This window comes from Aquarana catesbeiana, linkage group LG05 (genome assembly GCF_042186555.1).
Source record: "Aquarana catesbeiana isolate 2022-GZ linkage group LG05, ASM4218655v1, whole genome shotgun sequence".
Taxonomy (NCBI): Eukaryota; Metazoa; Chordata; class Amphibia; order Anura; family Ranidae; genus Aquarana; species Aquarana catesbeiana.
Window position 1 is genome coordinate 91,810,177 of NC_133328.1, and position 21,403 is coordinate 91,831,579.

The following is a 21,403-nucleotide window of genomic DNA, read 5'->3' on the forward strand; positions in this document are numbered from 1 at the left end:
ACTTCTCATGCAATCATCACATGAAAAATCAGATCAGGCCCGGATAGGGCTGTGTATGGTCAGCTTAAAGAGGTTCTAAACCCTTACATATACCCAGTGAAGTAAAGTGATTGGTCCCAGGCAATACACAGAGATGAAACAAATCCCCCTACATAAGTTGTACCTGTTTAACTGTCTTCTCTTCTCTACATCTGTGAGTAATCAAGCTTGTCTGAGAGTTTAGAATAAAGTCAATTTACAAACTTCAGAGCTCAGTGGGGAGAGCTCTAAGTGCTGATTGGTACACACCCCCCTTAACACAGCACACAGGAACAGAGCTGAAGCTGTCAATCTGCAGGAGGTCCCTCCCCTGTCACCATTTTTCTCTTGGTGTCAGGAAAACTTGTCAGAAGTTTTCATGCTGATAGCAGAGGAATGAAGCAGCAGACAGAATGAATTGAGACAAGAATACACTATAGCGCTATGTTCATATTTCATGTTTGAGGTTTACAACCACTTTACATTAGTTAATATAAATATTTCTCAAGCAGCTGGATGTTATCAATTGGATTCATTTAAAATGGGACTGAAGGGAAATAAAAATGTATATATATAATTAATTTAAAAATCACTAAATGTTAATCATTTTAAATGCACATTTAAATTCATGTTTGCAATTCGGATGACCTTTCAAAAGCAGTTCTGCTTGGATTATGTATTATGAAAGCACAGATTAGCAGTGGTCTATGGCACCAATCAGAAGTAAAGTTATTTTCTAGTGATCTGCTACTGTATATATATTATTGCAAAGCGATGTAAACATCCACTATACCTTTAACAAGGGCATAGCCGTAGCCATAGCAAACTATTTGACCAAGAAACAGAGGCGTAGATAAGGGGGGATATGGGGGTTCAAACTCCCTAGAGCATCCTCGCTGTCAGCTGCTTTAGGGTACTAGAGTTGCCCAGGCATTCTTCTGTGTTTTCCCATCACTGACAGGACAGCAGAGAGAGGAAACAGTAGAACTCTGATTGGCTGCACTGACAGCCAGACTTTGGCTCCACCCACCAGCAATAATCTTACTAATAACCTTACCTCATTCTAGACAGCAAAATCAATCCTCATTACAAACAAATTGTCATATCAGCACTGTTGGTATGTATATGCAAACTTTTCAGCCGAAAATTTACTTGGCCACGTGTTTTAAAATCATGAATATACTTACATTTTTTGATTTTTTTCATCATATGCCAGAATCTCCGTTACATCCCAGTCTCCCGATGTTATAGACTGTAAGTTGTCATTGCTGTTGTTAGCCTTAATAGAAGAAATACAATATAGAATATTAGAAAACAATTTTTTGCAGAAAATGCAACTCCAGCCCAAACTTTTCTTTTTAGTTTTGTATAGAGTGGGTAAGGGTTACAACCTCTGTCAACTTTTTATTATTGTCTGTGTCCCCATCTAGAGTATTCCTCCACTAACAGGGACATAGCACTATAAACACATTTTCCAATAGAGTAGGAAATGTTTAGAAACCTCTGTCAGGATTTTTTGCCATCTATGTGGTGCAGATTGCTCAGACTGGCTCTTATCATTCAGCTGCACCACTCTGCTTCTATTTTTCACAGGTTAACTGTCATTGTTTAAAATATTGTTTACTATCTACTAGACTTTGCAGTCATTAGCACTTAGTCTTCGCCAGACATTAGTAGAAGGTAAACCATTGGCTTAGTTTCACTTAGTTCCTGATAGCAATTACCCATTTTTGTATCGATCGTTTAGTCAACACAGAATTATTATTTTTTTGTTATTATCATTAACCTTCGTGAACCAGGTCATGTCAGGATGGATCTCACAGTAGGACCCTAAATCATTGGTTGATTTTTGGCACATTGTTGGCTGGATATTTGGATATTGGGCCATGTGGCTTGTCATTTTTATTTCTAAGATAGCATCTGTGTTTTGTGAGGGTTTTTATATATGTGTTTAATAGGATGTATTAAAAAAAAATCACATAGTATCTCATCCAGTGAAAGTGCTTGTACATTCATTCTGTGCAAATAGGAAAAAAAATATTTTAGTAGGCTATTTCCAGTGCTGGATAAATGTTTTTCATTGATTTGAAACATAAGTAACCATTTTTGGCCATTAGATGCACTAAACATCATAGGAAAATTCAATGACACTTATTGCCATCTAGTGGCCAAATGCAGTATTTTCATGTAGTTGGGCTTTAACTGCTTGCCGACCGTGTCACGTATGTACGGTGGCTCTCCTGCGCTGGATAATGTACCTAGTACGTGATCTGTCACTTCCGAGTAGGGGGCGGGTGCGTGCGCCGCCTGCACTGCTGCTGTGCTATGATTAGACACAGCACAAGCCGATTAGCGGGTGCCAGTCAATAGATGTCCGCCAGCACCCGCTGATCGGCGAGAAGAGACACACAACAGAGCTCTGCCTATGTAAACAAGGCAGAGCTCTGTTCTGTCAGCAGGGATCTGATGGATTTTCTGTCCCTGCAAAGCAGGGAATAAAATCCATCAGATCCCTTAGTAAAAGCAGCACACATAGTACATAAAAACACTAGTTAGGCAAACATTTAACCCTTTGATGGCCCCTAATGTTTAACCCCTTTCCAGCCAGTGTCATTAGTACAGTGACGGTGGATATTTTTAGCACTGATCGCTGTATTAGTGTCTCTGGGTCCTGCAAAGTGTCAAAAGTGTCAATTAGTGTCAGACTGTCCGCCGCAATATCGTAATCACACTATAAGTTGCTGATTGCCACCATTACTAAAATAATAAAACGAAAAAAAAAATAGGCCTAAACTTATGAAGAAATTAGGTTTTTCAAATTTTTTTTTATTGTATATGTATTATAACAGAAAGCAAATATTGTTTTCTTTGTTTCAAAATTGTCAGTCTTTGTTTATAGCACAAAAAATAAAAAAACCCAGAGGTGATCAAATACACCCAAAAAAAGCTCTGTTTGTTGGAAAAAAAGGACATACATTTTATTTGGGTACAGTGTTGCATGACCATGCAATTGTCAGTTAAAGTTAACAGTCATATTGCAAGAAATGGCCTGGTCATGAAGGGTGGTAAATCTTCCGGAGGTCAAATACAAATTGTGAATCTCCCTACTGGGGGCACAGTCAGAAATAAAGACTGACAGGTGTTCTAATCCATCTCCACTCTATCCAAAACTATTTGGCTTTAGTGAGATTTGAACTTTCTTTCCAACAGCATAAGGACCAATAAGGCCCCATTCACACCTACAGTTTTTCACACTTTTTTGTGCGTTTTTTAAAGCGACATGTATAGGGCAGCCTATTTGAACTGCCTAACGCATGACAAATGTGGTATAGAAGCTTATGGAGTTTTTTGCTATGTTCTAGCTTACGCATTTTGCCACATTTTTGCACACACCAAAACGCGTGTTTGCTTGTCACATTGTGGGTGACATTAGCAATTAATGCTACTACAAGCGCGATGTGCGTTTTTTGTGTTTTCTGGGAATGCACACAAAGGCGAGCTCTTCTGTATCTGTTCCCAGAACCCGCAGATGTGAATGGTGCCTAGTATGACAGTTATACAGAGCATTCAATATCCACAGAAGAACAATGAAAAAAGAGATTATATTTACTGCTAGGAATCATAGTACTGTCCACACTGGTGTATGCCATATTAAAGTAAAAGCAAAACTTATTTTTTGGTTTTGTCATGTCTTTATTGCTGTCTGTGCCCCCATTAGGGAGATTCATCCTCTCTATTTCTCCTGTTTATCATTGTCACCGAGACTGAAAGTAAAAGAAAACCCTCAAACTTTTAGTTATCACCAGATCAGGGATAGGTAGGAAATCTTTCAACGGGGACACCAGTCCTGGTGACAACCCAGGATTTCTTCACTTTGGAGAGATTGCCTCTTGTTTCCTGTTTTGTCTATAGGACAGGACATGGAGGGAAATTTCCCCGATGAGACATAATTGGCAAAAAAAAAAAAAAAAATGAACAGGGGCCACATTCTTTTTGAGGCTTTGTTAACACATAAAATTTGCCTTTACTTTAAAACTTGGTGGCTGAGTCGCAGTTTTTGACCGCCAACCTGAACACTGACATGCAGTCGCTCATATGCAGTGCTGTATTTATAAGGGGCCAAAATGAGCAACTGCCCTGAACCCCCTGACAGAAGGGTCCTGCCAGTATATGAAAATAATATAAAACAATATACAATTATATAAAATTATAAAATTAAATAATAAAATATCAAATATATATAAAAAATAAACAAATTACTTTCTTTTAATAAATGTATCTTGGGAAATAATATTTTGCCAGTCTTCATCTGTAAAAGGTTTTACTCTGGTCTGGTATAGTGCATCTTTTGGCACATTTTGGCAGTTCAAGTGAACCACATTTAGAGCGCCATGATTGTGTGTGTGTGTGTATACATCTTGTGTCATGTATTTTAAAAATACATTACTGTCATTGAGAAAGTAAATCAACTCTGTGTATGAGGCCCCCCCCCCCCCCCCGAACCTGAAATGTCCTAAAGGTCTAAATCTGGCCCTATGGCCGTAATGCTGTGCTTTGTGGCCGCTGCAAAAAATAAAAACAGCATGTCGCAATCGGCAGGCAATACCGCTGCTAAATGTGACCCATGCAGGTCTATGAGGCCACTCCATAACCAACCCACAATTGAGTGCAATGCACACAATTGTGGCACAGTGATGCAGCATTAACAGGGTTAAAGTGATTCCAAAGGCTGAAAGTTTTACCTTCATGCGTTCTATGCAAAGAGGTAAGAAACCTATTGCGTGCCCCCAGAGCCCCCCATCTTTATCTGAGCCCCCTCCAATCCAGCGATTTTCACAATAGCCTTAGCTGTATGGGGACTTTACCTCCTCATTGGTTGGGACTGCAGCGGGAGCCCATTGGCTGTCAATCACAGCCAGTGAGCCAATAAGGAGAGAGCAGGGCCGAGACGCTGCTTTATGTGTCTTATGCATGAATAGAGCAGCGGCTTGGGAGCGAGCATGCAATGGTGCCCCCTGGGCAAGCGACTTTCTCTGGGGGCACTGCTCGAGGAGGAGGAGCCAGGAGCACCGGCGGGGGACCTGAAAAGAAGAAGATCAGTGCTGCCCTGTGCAAAACCACTGCACAGAACAGGTAAGTATGACATGTTTGTTATTTAAAAACAAAAACAAAAAACAAAGTTTTAAATAAGGGCAGTGTGGAGGGGACAAAATGCCTCCTCACCACCTGTCAAACGCCTCTGAAAAGCAACCCGTGGATCGATTTTCAGAGGGGTGACAAGGGCAGCCGCACATGTGAATGAGCTCTTACTCTATTCAAATTGTAAAGAATAAAAGTTTTAATTTTAGCTCTACTTTAAAAACTGGCAATCGTTTCAAACTGCAGCAGCTCCACAGGAGCACACATCTATGAGCTGTAAGATTTCTGATTTGAGGATTTCAATGAAGATTGGACATCAATATCAAAAGACTTTTACCTGAGATGAAGAAACAGCGATATGATGGAACTTGCCACGACCCAGCTGTGGAATAGCTCTCACAAAGAAGAACTTTCTGCCGTCTTTGGAGAAGATAGGTTGTTCATTCTGGTGGATAGAGAAGATGGAAGACTTAACATTCATGAGACAGAAATCAATAGTCTAATGGTTCAGCAAAGCACTTGAAGCTGAAGGTGTATGAAAAACAATTGCACTGTGTTAACTGTTATTCCTGGAGTCGCCTGCCTGCTACTTCTAGAACAATAATGGCTCCAGGTTAATCTGCATTCACATCGGCAGCAATAAAACACTGTCAGATTAGCTTTCATTTTAATTTGATCCAATCGAAGCATAACAGTTCATCTGTAATCAACGTTTTGCTTGCTTGCACTTGTTCCAATTTTATCATTTTGTCAAGCCATGAGTATAATTATTTTTTAAGAAAAAAAAAAGTGGTTTGAGGCAAACAAATGTAAACCATGGAATAAACTGCTTCTGCCAGGTGTGCCTTGCACTGCCTTGCACATTGCCTTGTACTGCCACCTACAGGTGAAATCTGGTACTGTGGCCTAATGTTCAGATAAACACTGATAAGTCACAACATTACGGCCACTGACAGATAAAGTGAATAACATTGATTATCTTGTTACAGTGTATAGCTCCCAACTGTCCCTGATTTGGAACAAAGTCCCTCTGTCCCTCTTTCCTCCTCATCTGTCCCTCATTTTGGTCTGATCTATGTAATTGTATATAAAATGCACTTTTTACTCCAAAGACATGCTGGTAGGTTAATTGGCTCCTGTCTAAATGGTCCCTAGTATGTGTTTGTATGCATGTGAGTTAGGGAGCTTAGATTGTAAGCTCCTTGAGGGCAGGGACTGATGTGAATGTGCAATGTATGTGTAAAGTGCTGCGTAAACTGACAGCGCTATATAAGTACCTGAAATAAATAATAATTAACAAATAAAATGCACTTTTTAATCTTTCAAAAAGTGTTTCCCAGTACTAATACATCTAAATTGCTGCATTTATACATTTCAAAAGCCAGTATAAAACAATAGTAGTGGTAAAAAAAAAAAAAAAGCACTTTTGGGTTAAAGCGGGGGTCCACCTATCTATCGTTTTTTTTTTTTTTTAGTTCATTCACAAACTTTTCTTCTCAGTATTACATACTCACATATTGTGTGTAATATGTCCGCCTGTGTCAGATTTCGTCGGAAAGAATAACTTATATTATTCACTGCAGGCGGTTTCCATCTTCATTGTGGGCATTTGAAGCCCACAAGCATTTATTTCCTGGATGTGGTGAATGCTGTGCTCCCAGCATTCACTGCTCGTTCCCGCACATGCTCAGTGACATCCTGGGAAGCCTGAGACTAGCTCGCAGGAGTCTGGGAGAGGCTAGAAACACGCCTACTCCCGCGGGAGGAGAACCAGGAAGTGCAAAGAAGAATAGAAAAATAAAAGGTAATTACGGTGATTTAAATTTTTTTAAACGGCATGTCAGCATCTAGGCAAGGAAGAGAATACATACAGATATTGTTCAAAATTTGGGTGGAACCCCGCTTTAAAGTAATCATTTTTATCTTGTATAATTCTCCTTTAAAGGGGCGTGGCAGGGGGTGTGTCCTATGTCTACATACTTTTGCTAATAGGTGTACCTTGTTCCCATCTCAAAATGTTTGGAGGTATGACAATGGCACCTGAAATTTGGTGGGATATATTAGGCAGCAAGTGAACATGTTGTCTCTGAAGCTGATGTGTTGGAAGTGACTTTGAACCCGGATTCACACTATAGTGAACACAGACATCGCATGTGATTTTTCTTTTGTGATTTTTGCAAAGCAGGGAAAGAAAATCCATGACTTCCCTTAGTAAAAGCACCTCACACAGTACATCAAAACACTGGTTAGGCACACATTTAACCCTTTGATCGCCCTGGATGTTTAACCCCTTCCCAGCCAGTGTCATTAGTACAGTGACAGTGCTTTTTTTTTTAGCACTGAGCACTGTGTCACTGGTTCCCAAAAAGCATCTGTCAGTGTTTGATTGTCCGCCGCAATATCGAAGTCCCGCTATAAGTTGCTGATCGCCACCATTACTAGTAAAAAATAAATAAATACAAATCCTTTTTTTTATTGGATATGTCTTATAGCAGAAAGTAAAAAATATTGTTTTTTTTTTTTTTTCAAAATTGTTGGTCTTTGTTCGTTTATAGTGCAAAAAAATAAAAACCGCAGGGGTGATTAAATACCACTAAAAGAAAGCTCTATTTGTGGGGGAAAAATGGACATAAATTGAATTTATGTACAGCATTGCATGACCGCACAATTGTCAGTTAAAATAACACAGTGCCGTATCGCAAAAAATGGCCTGGTGGTTAAACCGAGCTTGAACCTTCCTGCAAATCACCGTGTCATTACTGAATAGAGGAGTCTGTCGAATAAGTATATAAAAAATCTTGTTTTCATTTCACATAAAATCTACTAGAAAAGAACTGACACGGATTATGTGCAAATGTTAAAGAAAGACAATAGTATCATGTCATCTGCAGCCGTCAGATTGTCATTAATGATTTCCTCTGACAGATACTATAATCTTCTGTTCCTGAGTCTTTAAACATCCTGTGAATGTAGTACGATAGCGAAGCTAAATTTAAAATTGTATCTCAAAAAAAAAACAGAAATGTAATATATTTCAGCACTCCAGTCTTTAGATGTGAAAGCTGTATTCCTTTTTTTTCAGGCCTTTTTCCCTTTCTTTTTACCTGGTGCTCCTGCCAGTAACACGCGTCCTGTCCTAGGGTGACACAACTACTGTATGTTAGGACTAGAGAACACCTACGCCTCTTCATAACATAAAGGGAGGTGTTCTGTAGTCCACCACTAGTGTTGGGAAACAATGCTAACTGATAATGGTGCAGTACAGGCAAAGGGCAAACAAAGTTATCATCTCTCAGGATTCCTGGCAGGATCAACAATTATTCTCGGCAATTACTGAACAGTTATAACAATATGCATTTAATAGGCGAGGGAAGATGTTCTGTAGTCCACAAAGCATAGCTCCCAACTGTCCCTGATTTGGAGGGACTGTCCCTGATTTGGAGCAATGTCCCTCTGTCCCCCATTCCTCCTCATTTGTCCCTCATTTTGGTCTGATCTATACAGATGTATAAAAAATTGACTTTTGATCAAAAAGTGTTTTCCGGCACTAAACCTTTCATCTGATTTCTAAATTGCTGCATTTGTAAATTCCAAAAGCCCCCCCGACCACAACCTACAAACAGACATGGTGCTGCCCAGGTGACTACACATTGCTACAGCTGCGATCATTTGCATCACAGTGTGGACATTTTAACACATTAGGCGAAGTGGCACCTTCCTGTGAAATCCTCCCATGGAAGTGAATGGGACCGCACCTCAAGCTTTAGGCTTGTGATTGCAGGGCGCTCCTTTAATGCGAAATCCCTGTTACACAGTATAAAAAAAAAAAGGCTGCAAACCTCCTCTCACTGACCTCTAAAAAATGATCCAGATTGCTTTTCAGTGGAGTGGTAAACACTGCTGTTATGCCGCGTACACACGATCGCACATTCCGACAACAAAATCCATGTTTTTTTCTGACGGATGTTGGCTCAAACTTGTCTTGCATACACACGGTCGCACAAACGTTGTCGGAAATTCAGAACGTCAAGAACGCGGTGATGTACAACATGTACGACGAGCCGAGAAAAATGAAGTTCAGTAGCCAGTGCGGTTCTTCTGCTTGATTCCGAGCATGCGTGGAATTTTGTGCGTCGGAATTGTGTTCTCACGATCAGAATTTCCGACAACGGATTTTGTTGTCGGAAAATTTGAGATCCAGATCTCAAATTTTGTTTGGTGGAAATTCCCACGGAAAATGTCCGATGGAGCCTACACACGGTCGGAATTTCCGACAACAAGCTCCCATCGAACATTTGTTGTCGGAAATTCCGACCGTGTGTATGCGGCATTTAGTGTGAGAGCCCCTGAGGGCTCACTCATACTTTAAACAGCAAAGTGTCAGGGTTTACAAAAAAAACAGTTTAACACAAAGGCAGTAATTAGCTAAAGGAAATTATCATCTGACAGAGCGGAAACCTTTGCAATGATGTCAGATGCCAGGAGCGTGGAGGGGGTGTGGCTAAGTGTTTCAAGGCGGTAACATCTCTTTTTCAAGATGCTTGAAAAAGAGGCGTTGCTACCTTAAAAGGCATAGCCACGCCCTATGTGTCTGATGTCATTGCAAAGGTTCCTGCGCTGTCAGAACGGCCCCTGTGATCTGTTAACAGTTACTGCTTGGCATCATCCCTGTACTGCCTGGGTTCCATGGATGACGGCTCTGTGATTACACAATATGCTCTGATTTTATCCAACTACATGCGTTTACATTAACGCATTCCTTGCATTAAGGCAGAAAATATTTAGCCATCAGCATACACCCCCCCCCCACCCTTTTACTTACCTTACCTTTCCCTCATTGGATCCTGTGCACGTCTGCAGCTCTTTTCTTCCCTCACTTTCGGGTCTCGCTGGCTTTGCTGGGGCACTGGGTGCCAATGGCTCCCGCTGCTGTCAATCAAGGCCAGTGATGAGGGAGTGGGGGACGGAGCTGAGTCCCGCTGTCTGGGTCAATCGGGGGTAATGGAAAGGGAGGTGGGGCCAGGAGCACCGGCAAAGGACCTAAGAAGAGGAGGTTCACGGCTGCTCTGTACAATTCCATTACACAGAGCAGGTAAGTATAGACATGTTTGTTATTTAAAAAAAAAACATTTTTTTTAACCTTACTTACTTTTTTTACTTTTTAATAAACGCATTAATATGCTGCACTTAGATGCGCCATCTTGCGTCTCTTTACAATATCACGGATATTATTTCTATCTGCTGAGGAGCTGCATTAAAGGGGTTCTGAACCCTCATTTTAAAAAAAATAAAAATAACAAACATGCCTATACTTCCCTTCTCTGTGCAATGGTTCTGTACAGAGCAGTCCGATCCTCTTCTTCTGGGGTACGCCGCTGGCACTCCAGGCCCCTCCTCTTCCTTGGGTGCCCCTACAGAGAGCCGATTTCCATGGGGTCAACCGTACATTGACACAGACAGCGGGACTCGCCCCTGCCTCCCCGTGACACTGGATTTGATTTGACAGCAGTGGGAGCCAATGGCTCCTGCTGCTATCAATCTGTCCAATGAGGAGAGAGACAGCGGCTGGAGTCATTGTGCTCCTGAACATCGCTGGATCGAATCAGGCTCAGGTAATAAAACGCGGGGGTCTGGAGGGGCTGCGAGGGCTGCGGCACAGAAGGTTTTTCACCTTAATGCATAGAATGGAATAAGGTGAAAAACCTTGATGGTTTACAACCACTTTAAAAACTATTGAAGTCAGCTGTCTATATGCATTATACCCTATGTGAATTCATGAACTGTACAGCTAGGCTATCACCACTCTTGAGGCTGGCTTGTGCTTTCACATATTTTGCTTAATGCCCAAAGTAGGGTTGTAACCTTTGTCAGTTTTTTTGCCATTTGTGTTCTGTTGGGGAGATTTCCCATCACTTCCTGTCCCATAGCCAAAACAAGAAGTGAGAGGAAATCCCTCCAAAGTGAGAACGTCCCCACTTTTCCCTTCTATTACTGTTATGGTGACAACCCAAAATTTGGGATTTTCCTTCACTTTTGGTGACAATGGTCGCCAGGACAACAAGAGCGGGTGAATCTCGATAACGGGGGCACAGACAGCTATAAAAACTGACGGGTGTTGTAATCCTTCTCTACTCTATCCAAAACTTTAAAAAAAAAAGTTTTGCCTTTAGTTATACTTTAAATCAGGGTTGCACCAATACCCTTTTTTTTATTTACGAGTACTTTTGGTCAAGTACTTGCCATTACTGAGTACCGATACTTTTGCAGTGCGATTTGAGTCCATACAAAATGAATGGGCTCAAATCACACTGCAAAGAATCGCATGTGATTGGAACATTTATGCGGTGTTATTCCTGTCCAAATCACGTATGGTTTCCTACACCGCTCCTCTGGCTGAAGTCACTATGATAAGGCTGGATTCACACAGGAGCGGTGCGGGAAATTGCATGTGATTTGGACAAGAATTGCACCACATTCCTGTTCAAATCTCATCTGTTTCTTTGCAGTGCGATTTGAGCCACACTGCAAAGGTATCGGTTTCGGTATCGGAACATTTGCTCGAGTAAGACTACTCATGCAAATACTCGGTATTGCCACTGATACCAACACCGGTATTGGTGCAACCCTACTTTAGATCCAAGTTGAAAGCACCTAAAGGCATTTGTCCAGCTGCAAAAGCCATTGGCAAAGTGCATCCAGCCATGATCACTGCAGGATATTGCTGGCTGTGAGAACAGCTGTGACAGCTGACGGCCCGTCACGGCGACTGCAGCTATCCGCACACAGCTGTCAATCTTAGCAGCAGGAATCTATAGATTTTTCCTCCTGCGATTCGCTTGCCCCTGAAAATGCAGCCTAGGGGACCACCAATCTGCAATTGAAGCACTTTCTCAGAGCTTGGCCTTGTATTCTATTTCATTGGCCATGTTTCATATTTTAACATTTTAGTTGAGAACAGCAAGCTTTAGTTGTGTATTTTCATTTAGCGCTTTGTACATGAAATATGAAATAAGTATATAGGTACATTTTAAACAACATTCATCAAACTATTTTTTAAAGTGAAAAATGTTAAAGAGGTCTCTTTACCTGCCGGTGTAACCAGGCCTCACTTTCATCTTCATGTTTCTGCAAAAAAAAAAAAAAAAATTTTAGCTTTATTTAGGATGTTTCCTCCTGCACAGATATAAGTACTATCCGCAGTGGATTCTTCTCTTGTCATTGGTCTCCTTTAGAATGTAAGCTCTTTGGGGGCGTCTGTATTGAATTGTATTGTAACTGTACAGCTCCCCTTAAACAAATGACATCTATGTTCTTTCAATCAATTAAATTCAGTAATTTATCCTTAAGCAGACTTAGATACACTAACAAACCGAACCTGAACTCCAGCTAACACTTTATAGGCAGTTAATACAATAGTTATTTTCCTTTTGGGATAAAGGTTTTACATAAATGAATAAAAGCTGATCATTGTAAGTACCCTGACGGTGTTAAATGGTTTGTCCTAACCCTCTGACACTTTTGCTGGTCAGCTTGGGCTATTATAGAAAGCTGAAAAATATTACACTTAATCAACTGGTCAAAATGTAAGAAAAGCCTAAAAATATTTAAAACGAATGCAGCCAACACATTCTAGCACTGACTAGTTAAATACGTTGTTGTTTATGGTTTTAATACCACTTTAAGGCACCCCCGAAGCATGTTATTCAAGGATTTGTGTATTTTTTAATGTAGTCTTCATTAAAAACTGCATTAAAATACCCTTTTCTATGCTTATTGGTAATTTTTAATTTTTTAAGAAATGGCACCGAAGTATTCAAATTGGCTGTGAAAAGGAGCAACAACAACAACAACAAGAAAATAATAACAAAAAACAGATCTCATAGATTTCAATGGGTTTGACGCTAAGTTCTATGTTTGCAAATTTCCCACCAAGTTTATCTATATTCAACAAAACAAACTATTCCTGGTTCACTCATCACTATGCAAAAATCATCCTAGAGAGAAAAACCAAACTTCTAACACAAATAAATCAATACATAAATAACTATTTCAATATATCCAGAGATACCAAGTGTCTGGAAAGCACTGGATATACAGATGAAGGCTCAAGGTGCATACAATTGCGCAGGCGTGGACCTGCAGGTGCACAAAGACTTGCGCATATGCACACGTGCGCAAACCGCTGCTAACACTGGAGCTAAATGGACTTTTTAAATGCAGCAGATCCACAGCTCTCCTTGTGTCCCCACATCTACTCTTGTACCTGTGATTGACTCGGCTTGTCCTGACTACGTTTGAATGCTACCTGCCCTGACCTTGGTTTGTCTCTGGATTCTGCTTTGCTGCCTGCTCATTTGCCTGCTCCAGTGTTGCTGACCTCTGCCTGTATCCTGACTATTCTCTTGCCTGCTGCCCATGCTTTTATTTGACAGTCTGTTGCTGACCTGGCTAGTCTGACCATACATTCTGTTATCCATCTGCCCAGCTCTGCAGGATACTTACCTGGTCCTTGCTGGCCTTTAACCTGCCACATGCCACCAGCCTCCTCTGCACCTGTGACCAGCCATCTGCAGCCAAACAACTGCCAGCCTGCTGTCTGCCAAACTCAGTGTCTACTGACTCTGCTGCCACCACTGTACTGGCCATCTGACCCATTCCTGATGTAGCACCCTCCTAGATAGGTGCGAGGATTAGATAGATACATTTAGTGCTCGCTCACTGCGTTTATAGAGCTGTGTTTTTGATAGATAAATTAGCTTGTCACACTGTAATCATTGTGGCTGCAATTGCTGGGTCAGGTAAATTTAGCTGTGCTCACTGTATTCACTGCAGCTGTGTGTGTGATTAGTTAGGTCTGCTCAGTGTTTCAGCTGCTGCTGGGGTTGATTATTTCTTCTGCTATCCAGAAGGTTGGAGAACTCTCTGGAATATAGTTGTGAAACAATGCAAATAGCATTATGAATGTTTATACGGCCCTGGACAATCCCAGGGAGCAGGGTCCTGAAGGCTGCTGGGAGTTTGTATAAATTCTCAGGACACTGAGCTTGGGGTCTTTTCCTGGAGAGGATTAATCCAGCTTGGAGGGCAACGTTGCCATGTTGCCAGGGTTGCTGAAGCTACAGAGAGCTGACCGAGAGACTGTCTGCTGAAGATCTGGTCTCGTATCGCTGAAGTTGGACGGAGGCAACCAAATGTCTCTGGACATTCTGTGAGTACAGACTGCTGTGGGAGATTTTAGAGACTTTTGGCTGCTGACACCCCTCCTGTGCTAGAGAGTCAGCTGTTTGTTTGTCAAAAGGGAACATCGGCTGGTGTTCTGAAGAGCTCAGTCTATTCTCTGTGAGGGGACTTTGCTCTTAGTGCTCTAAAGAAGCAAGTATGCTTTTAACTGCTTCTTTTACAAGCCAAGTCCACAGTTTGCTATATGCAAGGACTTTTGCTTCAGCTCTGCATTTAACTGTTTCCACTAAAAAGCCAAGTCCACAAATTGCTACAAGCAACGACTTCTGCTTCAGCTTTTCAGAAAAGAGTTAAAGTGTTACTAAACCCAGGACCCTACATTCACTATATCTGGTCTCCCACAGTACACAGAACATGGAAATGCAATTATTTTTAGTAAATACAACCTGCTAAATACCTTTTCTCATCAGCAGTATATAGCCGTCTTGTGACTTCTATTTGTGTCCGGCCTATTACTGGTTAAAGTTTGTAGGAGAAGTATTCATTCTCCTCTGATTGTCCTATGATGCTGCATGACCCCTGACCCTCTGTCTGGACAGTGCTGATTGGCCCTGTGCTAAGCACATGCACCCTCCCAAGAAAAAAGAACCTCTCTAGCAATACACACCAAACTGAGCATGTGCAGAGTGTTTCCTAGGGCTCAGGAGATGGATTGGGGACAGTGAAAGAAGGCGAGGATCAGAGAAGACAGGATCAAACAGCCTTTTTGCACAATGTGGAGGATTAACCCCTTAGGTTCCACAGTGAGTATAACAAGCATGCTTTACTACAGGGTAGGCAACCTCGGCCCTCCAGCTGTGGTGAAACTACAAGTCCCATGAGACATTGCAAGACCCTGACAATTACAGGCATGACTCCTAGAAGCAGAGGTTGATACACAGATTTGTAGTTTCATTACAGCTGGAGTGCCGAGGTTGCTTACCCCTGCTTTACTAGTTATACAGACTAATTTTACTGTTGTGGGTTTAGTAACACTTTAATTGTCCTCAAACCGTACATAATTTCTGTTTTTGGAGTATCCCACTTACCCCTCAACCCTATTTAAGTTCTCAAAAAATAAAAACAACAAAAACAACACCCCCTAGACTTGGTGTTAGAGCTGCGCGATTAATCGTTAAAAAGATTGCAATCTTGATTCAACCCCCCTCACGATCTTAATCCGGCATTTCATGATTCTATGTAAACAGTGCAGAGCCATCTCTGCTCACTCACAGCTGTCATAAAAAAAAAGGCCTCTGGCAAATGTTTATCAACATTGCTCAGCGATAACTATAAACATTGTAATATTTGGTTCTTTTAGATCAAAAGGAGGAACTTTGATCTGTAAATGAGGTCAGTTTAACCACTTAAAAATTGAGCCCCTTTTCTGACATTTGTTACTTACAATATAAAATCAGTATTTTTTGCTAGAAAATTACTTAGAACCCCTAAACATTAAATATATATATTTTTAGCAGAGACTGTAGAGAATAAAATGGCACTTGTTGTAATATTTTATGTCATACTGTATTTGCGCAGCGGCCTTTCAAACTGAATTTTTGGGGAAAAAATACACTTCAATGAATTAAAAAAAAAAAAAACAGTAAGAGAATCGTGATCTTTATTCTAAGCAAAAAAATTGTGATTCTCATTTTTTGTGTGGCTCAGATCATGTGTCTGGCTACGGGGCAATCCACTGGGAAAGAACTAGGCAAAATTCCAGCGGTTCCTATGTGAGTAAGCGTTACATTGACGATGCACCTGCTATTCACCTGTACGGTCGATTGAACACCCTGCAGGAACGCATACCTCACCGTGCTCTCGTGGCCACTGTCTCAAGCCCCAGTGGTCCTTGAGCTGGGCTGTAAAAGAGGCCTTCCTTACACGTCAGGGTCTAGTATAAGGTACGTGACACTAAGAAGTATGCAAAATAAGACTTTTTTTTTTCCCTTTTGATCTGTGTTTAGAAGCCGCCATGAAAAGCCCTGGGCATTTTGCATTCTGCTTTCAAAGTTGGCTGTATGGAATCATATGAAGGGGTGATAGACAGGCATAGCTCCCAATTGTCCCTGATTTTGAGGGACTCTCCCTGATTTGGAGCAATGTCTCTCTGTCCCTCATTCCTCCTCATTTGTCTCTCATTTTGGTCTGATCTATGTAGTTGTATATAAAATGCACTACTTACCTTTCAAAAAGTGTTTCCCAGAGCTAAGTTTTTGTAATTTGTAAATTTGAAAAGCCAATATAAAGGAATAGTAGTGGTAAAAAAAAAGCACTTGTGGGTTTAACAAATCTTTTTTTGGGGGGGTTAATTCTCATTTCGGGGGTCGTGGTGTCCTATGCCTGCATACTTTTGCTAGTAGGTGTCCCTCATTCCCATTTCAAAAAGTTGGGAGGTATGGACAGGGAAGAGATAAACTTTTTTTTGGCAGTTTGCGATCAGTTTTTTTGAGGATTATATAGGTGCAATTTAGTATAGAAAACATCATTTAGAGCTCCTGGTACTGATAATGTTGAGTCAAACAGATAGCTGCTCCCTGCATTATACTTATGATAAGTGCTTTCAGGCTAAATGTAAACAAAGCATTGTTTATACCCGCATCAGCATTTAATGACAGCTCTCACAGAGCATGAAAAGAAAGGCAGAGGTAAGTGGTCATATTTGCAAAGTCGTTCTGTATCCTTGCTATAATAATAGAATGAATGCATTTTAAAACTACAGCTTTTCTTTAATGTAGGTACATTTATGTAAATAGAAAAAGGAACAAACAATCGACTGAGATCAAAGACAGCATTATCTGCAACGGGGAAGCACTTAGGACTAGCTGATGGCTTATTATAACAGTGCATATGAAGGCAAGTCATCATATCTTGAGAGGATATGGAAGATATCTCAGTGCAAGTAATTATTGTGAAAATGGAAATGGCTGAGGATGTCCAAAAAGTCTGAAAGAAAATGAATAAGGAACAGGAAATTTGTAATGTAAATTAATCAGTCACAAATGCTTCAAACTAAATGACTGCACAAGCAATTAAAAGACATTAAAGCATCCAAAAACTAAAATAGTGTTGAAGCTTGTAATAAATAACTTTAATTGTGGTGTAACATTGCTCCTTTTTTATTTGCCTTCCTTTCTCATTTGGTACGTCCGCTCTCAGGTCTGGACAAACCTCAGGAACCAGAAAGATTCTGCTCTGAAAGCCGAACTCCAAGCAAACAACCAAATATAGGGCTAAAATATATGTATGGGAACTGTTTTACCTGCCAAAGAGTCTCTAATTTTGTCCCCCGGGCTCTGAGATTTAGAAAGCTCTGCCAGACAGCACAGTTAAGTTAGTGATTCAATTTTTCCATACTGCCGTTAAGTAATACAGCTTGGGCACCTCCCTGCAGCCAACCTGCGAATAGACAATGGATTAGAAGTAGTATGTCTTCAGGTGCAGTCTACTTTCTCCACTGCAGATGGCCCTCATCCACAGTGGCCTTGTAGCTGGAGAGGAAGTCAAGAAGGACATATTTTCTTTATGGTTTCCTGGGCCACTGGGGAAGCAATCCAGTTGGATGCTGCCACCCCACGTGACTCTGGCAGCCATCTTGGGTCAGGCATAGCCTATTTAAGGCCCTGGTTCCCAGTCTTGGCATGCTTTATGCGAGTGGGTAGCATAGGGTAGGGTACCCCATCTGTTAGGGAAGGTACTAGATGTAGAGGAAAGGTTCCTGACTAGAAGGGAAAGTGTAGGGTTGCAACTCCTCTGGGCATCTTCCCACTTGGGTATGAGATGGCCAGGCCACATTCTGACCTCTTGACAGATGCTGTCAGGCAGGCTGAAACCTTCTTTCTTAACCTTGCTGGAAACCGTGAGTGTACCTGGCTGAAACAGGAATACCCGCCAAGTTAAAGTGGATGATTGTAGGCACAACATACAATGGGAACTCCAAACACAGAGTATAGAAGAATAAAAATTGCTTTATTAAATATGAAAGAGTAACATTGGAATTAAAAATTGGTAGCAGCACAGTAGTAATAGCTGCCAAGAGCTTGACCCAAATAGGCAATCAGATGAGACATCCAACATGTTTCAAAAATAGGGTTTTGAAATCTTCTTCAGGAATGCTCATATAACAGGTACAAGGTTATTCATGCTGCATTTAGTGCCTCAACAAGCCAAAAAGGAGTATAGTGCTGCCTGCAAGGGAACCCAGACAGATGGAGAAGACCACCGTAAACGGGCCAGCGAAGCCGCTGGGGTCACAAACACCAGGCTAAAGGGACCTCAAGTGGATCTCAACAAATTTCCCAGGAAGAAATGTGACTATGGCTGATATGTGTACTGGCATTGTCTCTTAGCAGATGCTGTAGTATCTTAAGGTTGGGCAGCTGGAGCTAAGCCAAAGAGTGCTGCTCCCAGGTAGTCAAGAAAGTGATCAGCCTTCATGCGACTGGCCAGCCTACCCACCAGGTTTGTTGTGATCTGTTGCTGCATTACTTCAATACAAGTCTTCTATTTCAACTGACTGTGTGAATTATTGCCGTTAGACCACACTGCACCCCACTGACAGGTAGACTTATGAGCTCATCTCTATCCTTACTCATTTTGTGTTCCTTTTTACCCCCTAAGCATGCAGCAGATTCTGATTGGCCTAAAGTACTAACTGTTTCATTCCCACTTACTGTAGAGGGGATTACAAGGAGCTGATAACAAAACAAGTTCAGGTACTTACAATAGCGGCATACATTTAAAAAAAAAAATCTTAATTCCACCATTTAATGGTGTGTTTTCTTTATTGGTGAGTTCAACTACCAACGCCTTGCCACCCTTCTCATCTAAGCACCGGAGGCGTTTTCTATGCTTCCATATTATGTGATCGGCTTTTACTGTGGGCATGTGATTGGAGTCCATCCTAAGGACTCCCAGTTGTTAACAGTGAGTGACCAAGAGTTGTAGGTGACAGCATAGTCACAATGCTGTGAGCACCATGTTAGTGTGCTGCCAGTACAAGACAAAAAAGCACTGCATTAAAGCTCAGCACTGTGCTGCCACCTATGTGTGTACAGCCGGTGTATAGGAAATAACATTGTCCTAGTGTCATGGAAATATGCAGTAAGGGAGAATATCCCAGTAGGGATCACTAAAAACTTGATAGAAGATCTGATAGAAGATCTGATTCATAAGTTGGTCAGATGGCTCGAATTTGGCCAGATTTTTGCTGAATCTGACAAAATTTGAGCCATGGATGGCCCTGCAGCACCACTCAGCTCAACAAAAGTTGATTTAAAACGGTATTAAATTGGTTCTAAACCTTACAGGCCACTTTTTACTACAGGTAAGCCTATAATAAGGCTTACTTGTAGCTTCCCCGGATATCTCCTAAACCTGCAGGGTTTAGGAGATATCCCTTGTATCAGCATGTGCCAACGTCATCGGCACACGCGCACTGAAGCAATGGCACGTCCGTGCCATTGCATCAGTTAGTGTTCTGTTACTGGTGGCTCCTTCGCGCATGCACGGTAGTGACGTCATCGCGGCTCCGGCCAATCACAGCGCTGGAGCCCGCGATACCTGGAAGCAACTCCGGGAGCGATGTCACCGGCCGGAGCTGTGTACGGGGAGCACTGTGAGGGCTTCGATCTCAGGTGAGTATTTCATAATGAGCTAGAATGCTATGCATACTAACTCATTATGCCTTGTCTTGCAGGTTTGTTTGTTTTTTATTGTGGGTTTATAGCCACTTTAAACCCAACAACAATCATTAATTATATTGCAGCTTACCAATTATTAGATGTTATGGCTGCATTCATTTTTGTTTTTAGGCTTTCTTTCCTTTATTTATATCTGGTGATCCAGCCAGGCAGTCTTTTTTTTTTTTTTTAACAGAACAAGCTGTCCTGCAGATGTAGCCAGTTACAGGCAAACCATTTACCAATGACAGGGATGTTTACAATGATCAGATTTTATTTATTCATGTCAAATTTTTATCCAAAAGAAAGAAAAAAATGTTTTGCTGTAACTACAGTGTGGGCTGGAGTTTGGTTTCAATTTCTGATCACTGCTAGTGATCTGCTAGTACATTTAACTCTCCCCTCCCCCCAAGAGTGACAATTCTGCTGTCCAAAGGTGCCCCCTGTGCTCCTTGAGTGGAGGCACTTGAATACAGGAGGTGTGTTACTGGACAGATCATCAGGTGAAAATAGAAGGAAAAAAAGCCGAAAAAAGAAAACGAATGTGGCCACTATATCGAATGATTGGTAAGCTGCAATGTATTACATTATTGGTTTTGGGTTTAATACTGATTTAAAAATCAACTGAGCCAGGTGGAAAATTATTGGTCGAGCTGTGACAGCTTCCTATCAGATGGCTAGTACTGGAGATTCCTCCATCCACGCTGTATGGATGAAAGAATCCACTGATTAGCCACATACAGGCAGTCCCCAGGTTACAAAAAATAGGTTCTGTAGGTTTGTTCTTAAAGCAGAGTTCCAGCAAAAAGTGGGACTTCCACTTTAAGGACTCCTAACCCCCTGACATGCACATTTGGCATGTTATTTTTTTTTTGGGGGGGGGGGGATTGGGTACCTAGTTTTTACAGTTACCCAGCTCGCACCTCCACTCAGACCGCTTAGGTGACTTGAGCAGGAGTTCTCCTCTCCAGCTCCCTCCCTGCAATCTTCTGGGAGACGTCACAGGTCGCAGAGATTGCCCGGCCATTAAGAAGGAACAGCATGACTCGCACATGCACAGTGCCCACTCGGCTGTGAAGCCACAAGCTGTCACAGCCAGGGGGCCCACACTTGTGATGCCGGCGCCGGAGAGAACCGAGAAAGAGAAAAGAGGGTTTGGGCGGCCGCATCGCTGGATCCTGGGACAGGTGAGTGTGTGTTTATTAAAAGTCAGTAGCTACACTTTTTGTAACTGCTGACTTTTAATGAACACAAAACCGAGTGAACTCTGCTTTAAGCTGAATTTGTAGGTAAGTTGGAACAAGCACATTTTTATGTTTTTTAGATTCATAGAGAAGGGTTAACAC

The 21,403-nt window shown here is 41.6% G+C and overlaps 1 protein-coding gene across 3 annotated transcripts in view; it reads right to left on the reverse strand.

Moving 5' to 3' along the window:
* Positions 1–21,403, reverse strand: part of DPP6 (dipeptidyl peptidase like 6) — a 1,451,270-nt gene that overhangs the window by 113,971 nt on the left and 1,315,896 nt on the right. For all 3 annotated transcript variants that reach the window (XM_073629963.1, XM_073629965.1, XM_073629964.1), the window contains exons 12-14: positions 12,244–12,282; positions 5,495–5,602; positions 1,206–1,297 (exon numbers count right to left, since the gene is read on the reverse strand). In XM_073629963.1, the coding sequence (XP_073486064.1) occupies positions 1,206–1,297; positions 5,495–5,602; positions 12,244–12,282 (239 nt within the window). The remainder of the gene's footprint in view (positions 1–1,205; positions 1,298–5,494; positions 5,603–12,243; positions 12,283–21,403) is intronic.